Below are 15,046 nucleotides of genomic sequence, written 5' to 3' on the forward strand. Positions count from 1 at the left end.
GCCGCCCCCTCCTCTGCCCGGGCAGCTCGGCAACGCCGGCCGCGCCGCGCCCGATCCGCGACCATTTTCTGCGGCGTCGCTGCCATTTCGCGCAGGGGGGGCGCGGTGCCTGGCTGGAGGCCGCCGGGCGGGACCCGGCCCGGGAGGGTGAGTAACGGCGGGGGGACTGCCTTTGTCTGCGGCTGCAGCGCGGCGCGGGGCGGCCATCGGCGCTGCTCTGAGCCCGCAGCCTGGTGGCTCGGGAAGGGGCGATCCTCGGTGGTTTATTTTTCTCCTCCCCCGTAAGCCTCGTTACGTGCTTGTTGTTTTCTTTTTCCAGGCCTTTCCAGCTTTCTGGAAGCTGAACGTGTTGGATCTTTCTGGTGCTCCTCAGAGATAAAACCACCTTTGGCGATGAAATAATCAGCTCAAAGCGTGGCCGCTTTCTGCAGCTACCTGCTGGTTGCCTGAACACCCGCTAGATCCAGAGGGCACTTGTGCCGTGTACGTTAGCGCTTGGTTGGGTTGTGGTTCCCCCCCAGTGTGATGAGCAGGATGAGGATTGTTGGTGCTAGAAGGAGAAGCTCCCATCTCCCTTCCTGCCTTTAAATCCAGGCCCCGAGTTTCGGGTGGCTTACGCACAGTGACCCAAGGAAAACCCGAGAGGTCACTTGCAAGAGGAGACAAGGAGCAGGGCCTTTGTAGAGCAAGAGGGATGAGGACCCTCCTGACTAGCTCAGCTGCCTGGGGAAGCACAGCCTGACTGTCAGGTCTCATTTACAGGGCTTAGATGCCACTGCAGGAAACTTGCAACTCAAGAGCTCTCTTTCTGTTTCGCTTGAAGCTTGGTAACATTTTTGTTTTACTCTCAGCCTGCTTCTAGCTGATAGACTCAAGTTCTGTGCTGTGACATGCCAGATGTGTTTGTCTTTGGAGTGCAGTAAAAAGCTACAGTGCTTTCACCTCTGTGGTTTGATTTGTTTTGCCATCCTGAATGGTAAAACTGTGCAAGTTGGTCTTTCTAGTGGGTGACGTCTGTAGTTGTACCCGGAGAGTTTATGTAGTTCAGGTGAAAGAATAAACCTCAGTGCCTTTCGTCTGTACACCACAGGTGGTGAATTTTGGGACCACTCATACCCAGGTCGGAAGTTACACAGAGCACATCCCAGTGGAGGAGTTAGAATCACAGAATATCCCGAGTTGGAAGGAACCTGTAAGGATTATTGAGTCCCATCAGATTGCTAGGTTTTGACCAGTAGTCCTATGAATACCGAGCTGGTAATGCACAGGGATGTTTCAGAGGGATGTTTTAGTCCACAGCCAGTTTTCTTTCTGAAATTAACCTCTTAAAGAAGGCAGGAATTCAGCTATCCCAACCAGTCTTACAAGTTTTCAGTGTCTTTGGTTTTGTCTGACTACTGTTGTTGTGAGAGAGGGGGAATAATAAAAGTTTATAGATTTGCCCATTTCTTTTTTTTAAATCCTGAACTGTTAATGCTGTCATATAATGTTTTTGGAGTTTGGTTGCATTTACAAAGTGTAATTATTTAATTGGATAAGTGGTCCTGGAATGCACCAAAATGGTTTGATTTGGATGACAAAACTTTTTTTCCATATGCTTCTGCATTTTTAGGAGCATGAAAGTCTTTAGTGTTTGCCCTGCAGTTCTGATAGAATGTGTAGTGTTTTCTGCAGTGCTTTGCATTACTTGTTGCCAGGCATATAAAGCTTCTTTTCCAGTTCCCTAACTAAGAAGCAAAATCCTTCCTGGTAAAGGAGGTAGACCAGAACAAATATTTTCAGCATGGTGAATTTCCGGTTACTAAAGGTGGAGAACTGTCATTTTAGTTTTGCAATTTTTATCCTTGTAATACGTGAGCAAAACTGATCTGTGTGCCTCCACCCTGGCTAAAAACTATGAGTACAAGCTGGAGAGAGAGAATCATTCATAAGGAGGAATACTTGGGAGGTTAGGGGCAAGATCACCCTCTTCCCTTCATCCCATTCTCTGTACCATTAGGAAGAGAATGCAAGAGAGAAACTTTGCTTGTGCCAGTTTTGAGAGGTGTTTCAAAATTTTCTTTATTTTTACAGAAAATGAAGTTTCTGAATGAGATCTGTGGCCTTAAAGGAAACCTTAGGTGGCAAATGGAGTAATTAGACCATTTCTCCAGGATTTGTCCCTGCCTCTAACAGGTGCCTTCTTCTGCCTGATGACCTTAGTCCTCAGGGTGAGTAGAAAAGCTGGAAACTCTTTCAAACTTCCTTATCCAAGCAGGAGAGAAATTCCCCTCTTCCTTATTGCTGGAGGAGCATGGGAACCGTGAGGTCTCGCTGTGACTGTATCTGTCCAGTTGTGAAAGAAACTCAGGACTGGCCTTGTCTTTCTTCCCTGTGCTTTCCTAGGATCAGTGGTATTTTATCAGTCTTGTCCTGTGCAGCTTGTATCTTTCCTTGTAGATCTTCTCTTGGTTCTCTTTCTTTGCCATTTTGTATTTCTTAGAGGGGAAGGGAACCACAGTAATAACATCAGAACTAGATAAAAGAGCTCATTCATATGCTTTGCTTGTTACAGGACTACTTTGATGCTCTTTTTTGTGATACATATTTTAGTTTATGAAGGGCATTTTATTGCATATTTTAAAACATAATATGGATTAAATTTATACAAGAGACGTATCTTTTTAATTATAGCTCAAAACTAAGTGTGTAAGAGTTTTGGCTGATACGAGCTGGTGCCCTGTTTGGTGTTTATTAGTGGCTTGTGTTCTTAGAGCCAGCTGTAATGACAAGGTGTCTGCACCTGAGAACCTGGCTTAGAGACACTGGGAGGATGGAGGGATGCATCCCTCCACTGAGACTTCCCATTGCAAAGGAATATGGTAAATCCTTTGCCTGTAGGTCCTGTCTACAAGAAACTACAGAGGCATTAGTGCTGTGAGAATGGAATTGGAAATAGAGATGGTGGATGAGTAAACATAGTTAACAGTTTTATTTCACTATGAGTTATCAAGGATTGTGGGCAGCTGTTCTTTGAAGTACGCTGGCTGTGTGCTGAATAGCTCAACAATAACACATTCACTTGGTTATTGACAAATATGGTAGGAGCAGGAGAAACTCCTTAAGTTTTTATCTGTTCTGTTTCTGCGTATTGGGTCAGTGCAGGAAGATGTAAGCCTTGAATTATTAGTCCATGAGTTATTTTCATTTGACACGGAAAGCCCTCGCTGGGTTTGGCAAGCTCTGTTCCAGCATTTCTCTTTGGGAGTGAGAAAATGGTTCTGCCTGGACCCCAGGCTGTTCCTGTGCCTGCCATCTGGTGGCCAGATTCCACAGCTAACTCGGTCCCTTTGGGGAGGGTCTGATTCTGGGCTGGGTTGTCAGAAGCCATTTGGGGCTCTGTCTTTGGGATCCTGAGAAAAAGGTAGATCCTCAGATGGAGGTCAGCTTCTGTGTGGCTCCCAGAGAGGAGAATCGCATTATGTCAGTTCTGTTATCACCTTTGTTCTCTTTCCTAGGACGTGATGGAGCTCCTAGAAGAAGATCTCACCTGTCCCATTTGCTGTAGCCTGTTTGATGATCCTCGCGTCCTGCCCTGCTCGCACAATTTCTGCAGAAAGTGTCTGGAGGGAATACTGGACGGAAATGTGCGGAACGTGCTGTGGAGGCCGTCCCCTTTCAAGTGTCCCACGTGCAGGAAGGAAACTCCTGTTACTGGAGTCAACAGCTTACAAGTCAACTATTCCCTGAAGGGTATCGTGGAGAAGTACAACAAAATCAAAGGAACTCCAAAAATGCCCGTGTGCAAAGTGCACAGTGGGCAACCCCTGAACATTTTTTGCCGGACAGACATGCAGCTGATCTGTGGGGTTTGTGCCACCCGTGGCGACCATACAAAGCATGTGTTCTGTTCTATCGAGGAAGCTTATTCCCAAGAGAAGCGGGCTTTTGAAACCTTGTTTCAGGGCTTTGAAACGTGGCGTTGTGGAGATGCGCTCTCTCGGCTGGATACCTTGGAAACCAGTAAGCGGAAGGCGCTGCAGATGCTGACCAAAGATTCTGACAAGGTGAAAGAATTCTTTGATAAACTGCAGCACACGCTGGAGCAGAAGCGAAACGAGATTCTCTCTGACTTTGAGACCATGAAGCTTGCAGTGATGCAGGCCTATGATCCGGAGATCAATAAACTGAACTCGATTCTGCAGGAGCAGCGGATGGCTTTTAACATTGCAGAGGCCTTTAAAGACGTGTCTGAACCCATCGTGTTTCTGCAGCAGATGCAGGAGTTCAGGGAAAAAATCAGGGTTCTCAGAGAAACCCCTTTACCTTGTTCCAACGTGGATATCACCCCTACAATGAAGAGCTTTGATACCAGCCAGTGGAACGGAATAAAACTAGTTGATGTGGACAAGCTTGCTTTACCTCAGGAAAACAGTAGTCTGAAATTGAAGATTCCCTCAATCTTCTCGCGCAGATTTATAGTAGCCTCTCTCATTTGCTTGCTTATTCTTGCTGTCACCAGAATGTCCTTTGTGGAGTCTGTGGTTGACAACTTCCAGTGCTGGAATTCTCAGTTCTTTACCATTAGCTTGTCCTATTTGGCAGATACGGTGGAGATAGCCGATCATGCAGTCTTTTACTGGGAACAGATGACAGATGGAGCTTCCCTTCTGAGAGAAAAGTGTAAAAACTATACGTTGGTTGTACTGGATAATGTCGCACAGTTTGTGTGCAAGTATAAACTGTTGTGAAGTCCCCACTGAAATGTAAGAAGTCAAAGAGGTTTGGTGGAAAAAAAAAACAAACATAAAATGTTGTAAAATTAATTGTGTGGGATTTTTTTTTTTTTTTAAGACTTTCAGTGTGAGCAATCAGAGATTTGAAATGTTTCCAGAATGTCTGCAATGTTTGTGTAGTTGGAGCGCTGCTAAACTGAAGGTGAAACGCAGCGCTGAAAAACACGTTCCTGGACTTGTGTTGCAGTGGTGATTATGGAAATACTACTCATTTAAAATCACTTTCCTTACTGAAATTTAGAGCCTAACTGTGTACTTAGTATAATGGCAAAATACTTGTGGAATAAGAAATTGTATTCTCTTTGATAAAAAGCAGTCCTAAAGGGCATAGTGATTTTTTTTTTTTCCTAATTTGGGGGTGGTTTGGAAGCAGAAAGAAGAGCTGTGCTTGAGTGTTGTACTGAGGGGCTTAAGATTCCCCTTCTGCTGCAAAACACAGTGCAGAGTTCAGTCTGGAAACCGTTTCTACGTGAGGGTGGTTCTACCTGCATTCACTGAAAAAATACATGTTGATATATGTACATGTATGTATATGTGTTTTTATATATTTTTGTAAAACCACAAGTTGAATTTTCCTGTGTATTCCGATTACTGTAGACACTGCTTCTTGTTTACATGTTCTATACTACAAAAACATCTTCAGGGTAAACATCTCAAATAAATTCTAGAGGTAAAGAGAAATCAGTTGAGGTTGATAAGAGAACAAGCTGCAAGATCCTATATACTTTGCAGTTTACTTTTCTAGCATGACATCGTTGGGTTGTCTTGTTACATCCATGTTTGTTTGAAGCCAGGCTTCCTTAAGATGTGGTTTGATGCCACCGGTCAGCGTGGTGAAAAGGCAGCTTGTGTTGTAGGCCCACAGAGGTGGCAGGTGGAGGGGTTTCTCTCCCTCTCTGTCGATGCAGGTTGTAATTCTGAGAGGCAGGAAAAAAAGAGGGGATGCTTTCTTGGAATGGTGTGTAAGGCCCTGGGAATATGGATGTTGTCGGTGTTTTAACCTTGGAGACATATGTATGATCTTTTAGTGTGTTTTCATGTACCGTAGGAATGGAGTGTTCTGAGTGCATTGGCTTGCCTGTAGGATAACGGTGGCTTCAAGTGAACTGTAAGCTTGAGTTTGCTGAAGTGCCCTTCTTTTAGAGCGTATGATCCTGAAATATGTGGCCTGAAGTACAGCTCACTTTTTCTTACAGTAGCCCTATGGACAGCAATATATAGAATAAAAACTTTTTGTTCATATGTCCAGGAAACAAATGGACTGGGTGCCATACTTCAGGGATGTTCCTTGCCTCTACTGAGATTTAGTGCATTGTGACGGTCAGTTCACTGTCTTCCAGTAGTCCTTGCACGCTGTTTGTTTCTAAATAAACCATTCAATTCCAAGAATCAAAGTTTCCAAGCAACCAAACCCCGCAAACAAAAGTATTGTATTGACGTCTTTGTTGCTTGGGAATGCTGTCGCTGCTCTGCCCGTCGCTGCAGATGGCCGGGGGGTTAGCAGAGATCGAGTCACGGGCGTGGGGAGCGGAGCCGAGGCAGCGATGAGCGGTCGAGAGGTGGTCGCTCTGAGCGTGGGAGGTGTGAGATTTGTAACCCGGCCTTGCACCTTGCTGCAGTTCCCCGAGTCCAGGTTAGCACGCATGCTGGGCGGTGACGACCCGGAGTTTAAACTGGTGAACGGAGAGTTTTTTGTGGACAGAGACGGTGCTTTGTTCGGTTACATCATGGACTTCTTGAGGACTCTTCAGGTCTCTCTGCCTGCTGGTTTTTCAGACTTCCAGAGGCTGCGCAGAGAAGCGGAATTCTATGAGCTCTACCCTCTGGCTGACCTCCTGGGCCAGGAACACCTCCTGAAGCCGAGGCTGGAGCTCTTGGAGGTGCGTTTTTTCCTGCAGGAGATGCAGGCCTCTTTCCGGATCTTCGGCTCCTGCAGTAGCACCGTGGAGGCGCTGGCTGAGCGGATCACCGTGCTTACGGGGCAGCAGCCAGGGCAGGGCTGGAGCAGCCTTTTTCATTCTCAGAAACCACTCATTCCGCTTCCTTTGGAAAGGCCTTCTCATCACGACGTGGTTTTTCAGTGTGGAACCGACTGCTCTGCTGCTGACCGGTTTGTGGCCAGGTACTATCCAGAATGTGACTTCTCATTATAGAGACGGTTTCCTGGCTTCTACTCCATGGAGTACATGCTGCACGCTAGCAAAGCTCATTGTAAAGAAACTGTTGGATAACTGGGAGAGAAAAAAAGTTTCCTTTCTGCTAGTTTAATATTACATTTTCATAGAATCATAGAATGGCCTGGGTTGAAAAGGACCTTAAAGATCATCAAGTTTCAGCCCTCCTGCTGAGTGCAGGGTCTCCAACCACCAAACCAGGCTGCCCAGAGCCACGTCCAGCCTGGCCTTGAATGCCTCCAGGGATGGGGCATCCACAACTTCCTTGGGTACCCTGTTTGATTTCTGTCATGCTGTTCTTAAAAATATTCCTGACTGTCTGAAATACTGTTCTCAATGTTCGTTTTTTTTTTGTCCTCTCTTCCGTGCTCTCTCTGCTAGGCTTTAGAATTTCACAGCATCAGTGACCTCATAGAAAACTTGAAGAACGGAATAAAATGAGGCAAAGGAAGCAAAATAAATAAGCTGTGAGGTACAGGAGAAAGCTAAAATCCACTAGCTTATGGGCCCATAGACTTTCATATTGAAAAGAGGAAAAAAAAGGGTGGCTAAACAGGGTCAAAAAACACCAGAGATGGCAATTCAGGGACTGGAGGGCTTTTGTAGAGCCTTTTTATTCCAGGAAGAAGGAGTATACTATTAACTATGAGCTACACAGTGGGTTTTCTCAGAGCCAGGTTTGCTTTTTAATTAAGATCGCTGTAAATCAATGATTTTTGTGATAGCGGTATCATATTCTAATGGCAACTTGCGTTTTTTAAACAAGCTCTTGCTGGATGTCTCTATTGTATGGAGACACATTCTTAACTGTATAAGAAAACGTAACCTCATTTGTCCTCTGTGGCAGCTGGAACATCTGGAACTTCACGGAAATTTCATTGAAATAGTTCCAAAAGGGTTATTCTCTCTGAATATTTGAATTAACACAGCAGTCCTTTGATTATGTCTTAAAAAAAATCAATAGAGCCTATCTTCTTTTTACTCTCTTCAGCTAAGCGAGTCTAGGGGAAGAGAGAACTACTTTGCATTTGTGAAGCAACATCTATTTATATGCCAAACCTTAATCTTATCTATTTTTAATAATTTTACTGGACTCAGCATGTTATGGCTGCTTAAACGGGGCAAATAATATTCCCAATCCTTTCCTTTTTAAATTCTGACTTGGTAGAACTTTGCCTATCAGTAGAAGAGCATCCCCTGATGCTGAACACCCCCTGAAACAAACCAGCTTTGGCTCTGCAGCCTGCTGAATTTCTCTTGGCGTGGTCTTTGTGCTGACATCTTTTTTGTGTGCTTTCCATGAATGTTTGGTGTGCTTCCCTCTGAACTGTGGAGCAGTTTCACCTATCAGCTTATGTATTTTGTAACAGTATTTTTACCTGACTTCTGTTCCTTGAACTGTCTGGTTAGATTCTTACACTGTACTTGATACCGAGTAAAATCTTGAGGCTATGTGAAAATAATTTTCGTACTTGTTACCACCAGACCTGCTGTACAGGGTAACTGCAATAAATGTCACTGTTTCTAGAGAGCTCCTGTGTAGTGGGAAGTGGCGCTGTGGGGATGCGTGTCGCTTCGCTGTCCTTTCCATCATCTCTTACCTGGGAAGTTGTTGTAGCATTACACAGAGCGTGCCATCCACCTCTCCTGCACTGAATGAAGTGAATTCAGGGTTCTCTGCTGTTTTTTTTTTAAAGTAAATTTTGTTGGAGTGAAGGAAAAGGGCTTATTCCTCAGTCTGTAAACTGGGCAAGCTGAGGAATGCTGCTCTTACAAAGAGGGAAGGAGTCAAGTTGTCCTCAAAGGGGGGAACGATGCAGAATGTTGGCTGTAGGTCTGTGCACCCAACTGCTGGCATGCACCATCCAAGCACTTGGTTTTGTTTTGTGGTTTTTGTTCGATTACATCCTTCAAGAGAAGTATTAGAAGTATTCTGTAACTGCCTTTTTTCTTATTCCAGGTATGTTTCCATAAAGCCTGACAACAGAATGCTGATAAATGGTACCAACGTGCTGGGCCTGCTGATTGACACGTTGCTTAAAGATGGATTTCGCCTCATAAGCACCAGGACGGTTTCCAGTGATGAAAAAGTGGAATGCTACAGTTTTGAAAGGACGCAGATGCCTGCGAACCTTACCATCAGTGCAAAGCAACGCCCGGGGAGCTCCGGGACGGCGCAGGCAGGGAGAAGCCGAGTGCAGAAGGGGAAATAAAGCATTTTCCTGTCCTCTTGTGAAGGTGGAAGAGGTGTGTGTCAGCACCAGAGGCCTTTTTTTGTTTGCTCATTTGTAACTGCAACTATTGAGGGAAGTAACAAACAAACAACTTTTTCAAAAGGGAGTTGGAAAAAAAAAATGCTTTCCTGCCTTCCCCTGCTCCACCCTCTTCAATTCTAAATAAAAGAACCGCAGATTCAGTACTGTTTTTGTGGACCAGACTGCAGCACTTTCAAGGGCAGCTTTTGTTTTTCTCTGTGGCTAAAACTTCTGTGACTCGCAGAAAATCAATCACTCCTTCTAGAAAATCCTTCCTGCCTTCTGTGCTGAACCCTGAGTGGACTTCAAATACGATCACATGCAAAGGAGTAACGATTTGACAACTCTCACCCAAGCAGTGTGGAGAAGTGGCCAGAGGAGGAATGTCAACCTGAATGACTGGAGAGTGTTTCTGCTTTGGAAACAATACGCACACCAACTCCTGCAATGGCAAGGTCACAAGTTACATTGCTGTGGGACTGGAGACACGAGAACGTGGCTTTGTGAAGCCACTGCTGGCATCCATGAAATAACGTGTCACTTTCTCTTGCAAAATAATCCTCTGTCCTCTCCCCACACTCTGAAGACACTGAGCTGCTCGTTAGTGCCGAGAATTAAATGATAAAGGTCCTCAGAAAATACTTGTGACACGAACAAAGAGTCAGTCAGTTCTTAGAGCTTTAACCGTAACAACAAAAATGTGATGAACGGTCCTTCAGATGGAAGAGTTAGTGAAATTTTAAACAAAATAGTGCAAGGCATTTCTTAGTGCTTGTTAAATGAAAATGTATTTAGGAGGGAGGCTTGGCAGAGGTCGCTTTGGGAATGCTAACCCTATACAATGCTTTGTAAAGGTGCCAGAATTATCTCAGGTACGGGAGAGCTAAGTTAATGAGGCTTTATACATGAAGAACCTTTCATCCTGCCTAGCAGGCAAATCATGGCAGCATCAAGAATTCATTATTTGAATCTGACTTTGTTTCTCGTTGAGTAAACACCATCTTTCCAACATTAAATCAGGATGTTTGGCTGGCTAGTTAGAGCTGGCTTTCCTTTAGCTTTAAAGTGCGAATTTGTTTACAGCACTTGAGAATGGTGATGGGTGGTGGGAATCACCCTTCTGTTTCTTGTCCGTAGGGTTTGCAGTGAAATGGATCATTCACTTGGATCAGACTTCTGATGCCGCTATCGGATGTTTATTTTCTCTATGCTACCATAAAGCATTTTAGCTTGACACTGGTTCAGAAGTTCACTGGCAACAAGTAGGTTCTCTTTACTTGTTTTGGTGCTTTCTGGGGGTAAAATAATGTGATTATGGGACAGCGTCTCCAAAGCTGCTTACAGGCTACATAAATGCAGTAAGTACTGTGGAACCTCAACCTGGATGCTTTCAGTTCAAACTGGATTTTTTTGTCAATAATGTCACCATGTTAATGCGTTGAGCACAGGCCTTTCGTTAGACCTTCTGCTGATAAAATCAGGCCATTTCACCTACTGCAGAAGTAGTGAGTTTATTTTCACTGCTGTAACAGCCATTTTGAACACTGAGATTTTAATTCTTTTAAAATAAGGTGCAAGGAAGAAGAAATAAATATATATGTTTTAACCTATATTGTTACTCATGCTCCGTGGTTTTGGCAAAATGAAAATTTGATAAAACAATTTTACAGAACTCCAGTACGGCTGAGGCTGGCAGGGCCCTCCGGGTCCCTCTGCTCCAGCCCCTGCCCCAGCAGGGACACCCAGAGCAGGGTGCCCAGGGCCACGTCCAGGCGGCTCTGGGAGATCCCCAAGGAGGAGACCCCACAGCCTCTGGGCAGCCTGTGCCAGTGCTCCGTCACTGCACGGCACAGCAGTGCTCCTGGTGTTCAGAGGGAACCTCCTGTGCTCCAGTTTGTGCCCATGGCCTCTGGACCTGGCACAGGGCACCACTGACAGAGCCTGGCTCTGGCTTCTGGCCCCCTCCCTCAGGGATTTATAAACATTGTTGTGATCCCTGAGCCTCCTCTTCTCCAGCTGACCATCCTCAGCTCTCTCAGCCTCTCCTCACAGAAGTTCTTCTGGCTCTTCATCAATTTTGTGGCCCTCTGTTGGACTCTCTCCTGAACGTCCAGGTTGTCTTGTACTGGGGGTGTGCAGAACTGGATCCAGTGCTCCAGGTGTGGCCTCAGCAGTGCTGAGTAGAGGGAAAGATCACCCCTATGGGTTAACTTTTATCCAGCACAAGCATCATCCTATGCACCTAATATTTTGGCTGTGGAAGAATACTCCAGTGAAAGTTCCCATCCTGTAAAGAATTTTACCTTGACCTGCTAGGGCCATGTACCAAGAACCTGTGCATATGACAGCTAACAAGTTGGGATTCCAAAGTTGTTCTGTCGTTTATTCTCAGCAATGAACTGAGATGTGTCACTTTTGCATCTGTTTGGCTTTGTTCTCATTTCTTTCTTTCTTTTTTTTTTTTTTTTCTTTATATTTGCTGTAGGAAGTATAAGAGCACGTGTGTGTGTGTGTGGCAATAATCCAACCAGTGCATCAGCAGCAGAGCCTTTCTCACTGGTGCATTTCCCCAGCAGGTAACGGCTGCAGACGGAGAAGAGAATCTGGCTGATCAGAGCCCAGATTTACCACAAGTCTGGGTGATTTTCAAGCCTTTTGGTCAAAACCAGATGATGTGTTAAACTGACTAATTTCACACGCATCTTGGCATGTCCGCAAGCTACGGCATCTCCCAATACAATCTCTGCTGGACTAGAAGCATGTTGGAGAAGAGTGGGTCATGCTTTTACATACAAGAGAACTAGGAGCTGTGGTTGTTCACAGCTACCTCTCTCTTTTATTAAATAGAAATTTTTGAAACACTTAGGTATATTTTTAAGTGATCACCGATATTCTACTTCTTCAACTCACTGCCCACTTTCTCGAGAGAACTCCTCTTTCTCAGGAAGGTAGAAAATTTGCTGATTTCAGTGCACTTACAGCTGAATTTGCCTTTTTATTCTTCACTGGATTCAGCAAAAATTTGCAGGCTGTCCCGGAAAGCCTCTCCTCTGCTGTCTCCTCTGCTTTGTAACACACAAGCAGACTCCCAGAGCAGGAGGGCTGCTGGAGGGAAGGGAAACGAAGCTGTAAGACAGTGCAGCCATTCTGTCCAGCAGGAACTCAAGTTTACCTAGCAGAAGCAGATTTTCTAAAAAGAGATGGTGGTGGCTTGATGCTAGATTTGTAAAAAGCAAGTGATTTGGAAAGTACCACAGAGTCATCCAGGCTGGAAAAGACCTTCAAGATCCCCAAGTCCAACCATCAGCCTGACCTACCGAGTCCCATCACTATACTGCATCTTTCAGTGCCACATCCATGTGTCTCTTAGACATTTTCAGGGCTGGGGACTCCACTACCTCTTTGGGCAGCCTGTTCCAGTGCTTGAACACTGTCTTTGTGAAGAAATCTTTCCTGATATCCAAATTAAACCTCCCCTGGTGCAACTTGAGACCACCTGACATCACTTGAGACCATCTAGTATTTCTTGCCTACTTTAATATTTTCCCTTTTATAGCTGGATATCAAGCTATATTTATTTTTTCAGCACTCGGAAGGTCTTTTATGTTCCCAGTTTTTACCTAGTTTGTCTGATTTTTAATTGTATTGCTCAGTAATAACTCACTGAATCTGAGCTTTGCAAGGCTGAAACGTCTTTGTCTGTGGAAGGGATAAAGCTAAGGTATATCCAACCCATAGTCTAGATGGGATGCAGTTCTGATCCACAGCTGAATTCAATGCCAGAAAGCAGCCAAAGTGGATTAGAAGTCCTGTTTGAGATCACAGTAATTCAAGTACATAACTATGAATAATTAAAAAAAAAAAAAAATTTGTTCCCAGATTGCTGGAAAGTGTTATTGAATATTCACTGGGAAACAAGCTGGGAACTATCCAAGAGGGGGAGGGAGACTCATTGCCTCTTATTCCTTCCCTGTGATTTGTGCTGAACCCTTGCCAGACTTTAACTTTACAAGGTTTATTTTTATTGATTTTCAACAATAAACAGTGGGAGTATCTACAATAAAAGATTTACAGTGCATCACGAGGAAATACAACTCCTTACCAAATATTATATTGATCTATTCCCAGAAGCTACTGAAACAGCATGTAAAAGCCCAACGCAAGCCCAGCGATGGAGAACTTCCCCTCTCTAGTGACAGATGTGTATGCCTGTTATGTCTTCAGAAAACAATAAAAGGGAAGGGAGTGACTCTGCTGCTTTGACCATATCTTCAACAGCCCAGTTAAATCTGTCAGCTCAATGTAATCCACATAAATAAAGAACTGGGAACCAGGGGAACTGCTAGTGCATCTGAAGATTCCCACTCTTTGAAGCTGCATCTCCTGCTGCAGTCAGGCCATAATTAGTCACAGAAGGCCTTGTTGTGACTAGCGAATGGATGGACCAACCGTGATTTGAAGAATCTGGGAAATGGCTGGAGATACGCCTGGAGCTCAGAATATTCTCAGATGGGTGGGGGGGATGTAAATCACCAGTCATCGTGTCAAATAAAAATAAATCTGACTTCTGGTAAAAAAAAAAAAAAGAAAGAAAGAGGGAACGCCGGTGTTCTAGACCCTAGCGTAGTTCCTGCTGAAATAACCCCCTGAAGTTTTATTTCTAAGCGTGATCTGATGTGTAAATTTCTCCAAGAATTCTTATTCCATTTCTACTCCATTTCCATTCTAACGCAGTGACTCAATAATTAGTGGCTTCTTTCTGGTCAGAAAGATGATTAATGTCGCCCTAAAGGTTGGAAACAGTAATGTCTACAAATCTGCTTTGCAGGATGAATTTAGTGCTTTGCTTTCTAAGCAAGTTGCTGCCACAACAGCCAGCTGAGTGCTTGCTGAAACTGTTGAGAATTAAATGTTGCAACATTGTTCCATCCTGATTCTAGGCTGGAAAAAAGGCAATGGATTGGAAACATCAACTCTGGGGTTTTACTAGTACTTTGGTGTTAAGAACTCAATTTTCTTTGAATTTCAAAGGCAGTCTGCAGCTCTCATTGAAGGCATTCTGAAAAGACTGCTCTATGCTTCACCCCCCCCCCCGATAACTGTGTGATAAAAGTAGTTTATAGGCATGCCACTGGGTTAGACTAGATCATCTCCAGAGCTCCTTTCCAATCCCTACAACTCAGTGATTCAGCAACAAACACAACACGACTCAACACACCCTGATCCTTCTTCAGTCCTCGCATTATTTTTTTTTTTTTACAGCTTGCTCCTAGGCCTGGTCACTGGTGGAGTGGAGGAAGAAACAATGCTCGATGGGTGGGTAGAGACCAAAGAAGAAAGCAAACCCAACTTATTTTCCTGTTACAGAGGAGATAGATGGAAGATAACAAACATATGGCTGGAGGGACTCAGTGCCTTTTTGGAATCTCTTTCTGGTGGTGCTTAGGAACATAGTGTAGCGGTAGACTTGGCAGCGCTAAGTTAACAGGTGGGCTTGATGACCTTAGAGCCCTTTTCCAAACAAAATTATTCTACGATTCCACTGTATTGAAAGGAGGAGAGTTAGCCGAGCTGTCAGAAGTTCCAACACTGTCGGCTAAGTAAAAGCAGAAGATGTGATGGGGTGAATGAATGGGTGGGTGACAGCTGCTACAGGAACTTGGAAAAGACACAATGACTTAGGTGGGACACATAAACATTTAAGAGGCTATAGGGACTTTTGTCAGGTGAGTGGATCTGCAGAACAGCTTACATTGATGTTTTGCATATCTGAAGAACAAAATTTCTCTCGGAGGTCAGTTCTGAACCCGCACTAGGAAGTGAACCACTGCAGGATCCAGAC

The 15,046-nt window shown here is 44.5% G+C and overlaps 2 protein-coding genes across 5 annotated transcripts; both read left to right on the forward strand.

The window, feature by feature from the left end:
- On the forward strand, nt 7-4,805 carry TRIM13 (tripartite motif containing 13). 4 transcript variants are annotated; one of them, XM_021376550.1, is made up of 4 exons: nt 7-147; nt 320-483; nt 2,074-2,210; nt 3,498-4,805. In XM_021376550.1, the coding sequence occupies exons 3-4, from the start codon at nt 2,193-2,195 to the stop codon at nt 4,728-4,730; spliced, it is 1,251 nt and encodes a 416-aa protein (XP_021232225.1). In that variant the 5' UTR covers nt 7-147; nt 320-483; nt 2,074-2,192; the 3' UTR covers nt 4,731-4,805. The 4 variants fall into 4 exon arrangements, with proteins under 4 accessions (XP_021232225.1, XP_021232241.1, XP_021232234.1 ...); XM_021376566.1 differs by lacking the exon at nt 320-483 and having other exon boundaries at nt 14-147; XM_021376559.1 differs by lacking the exon at nt 7-147 and having other exon boundaries at nt 154-483.
- Nucleotides 6,286-10,814, forward strand: KCNRG (potassium channel regulator). The gene is made up of 2 exons (XM_021376589.1): nt 6,286-6,897; nt 8,910-10,814. The coding sequence occupies exons 1-2, from the start codon at nt 6,320-6,322 to the stop codon at nt 9,160-9,162; spliced, it is 831 nt and encodes a 276-aa protein (XP_021232264.1). The 5' UTR covers nt 6,286-6,319; the 3' UTR covers nt 9,163-10,814.

The sequence above is a fragment of the Numida meleagris genome, chromosome 1, assembly GCF_002078875.1.
Source record: "Numida meleagris isolate 19003 breed g44 Domestic line chromosome 1, NumMel1.0, whole genome shotgun sequence".
Lineage (NCBI taxonomy): Eukaryota > Metazoa > Chordata > Aves > Galliformes > Numididae > Numida > Numida meleagris.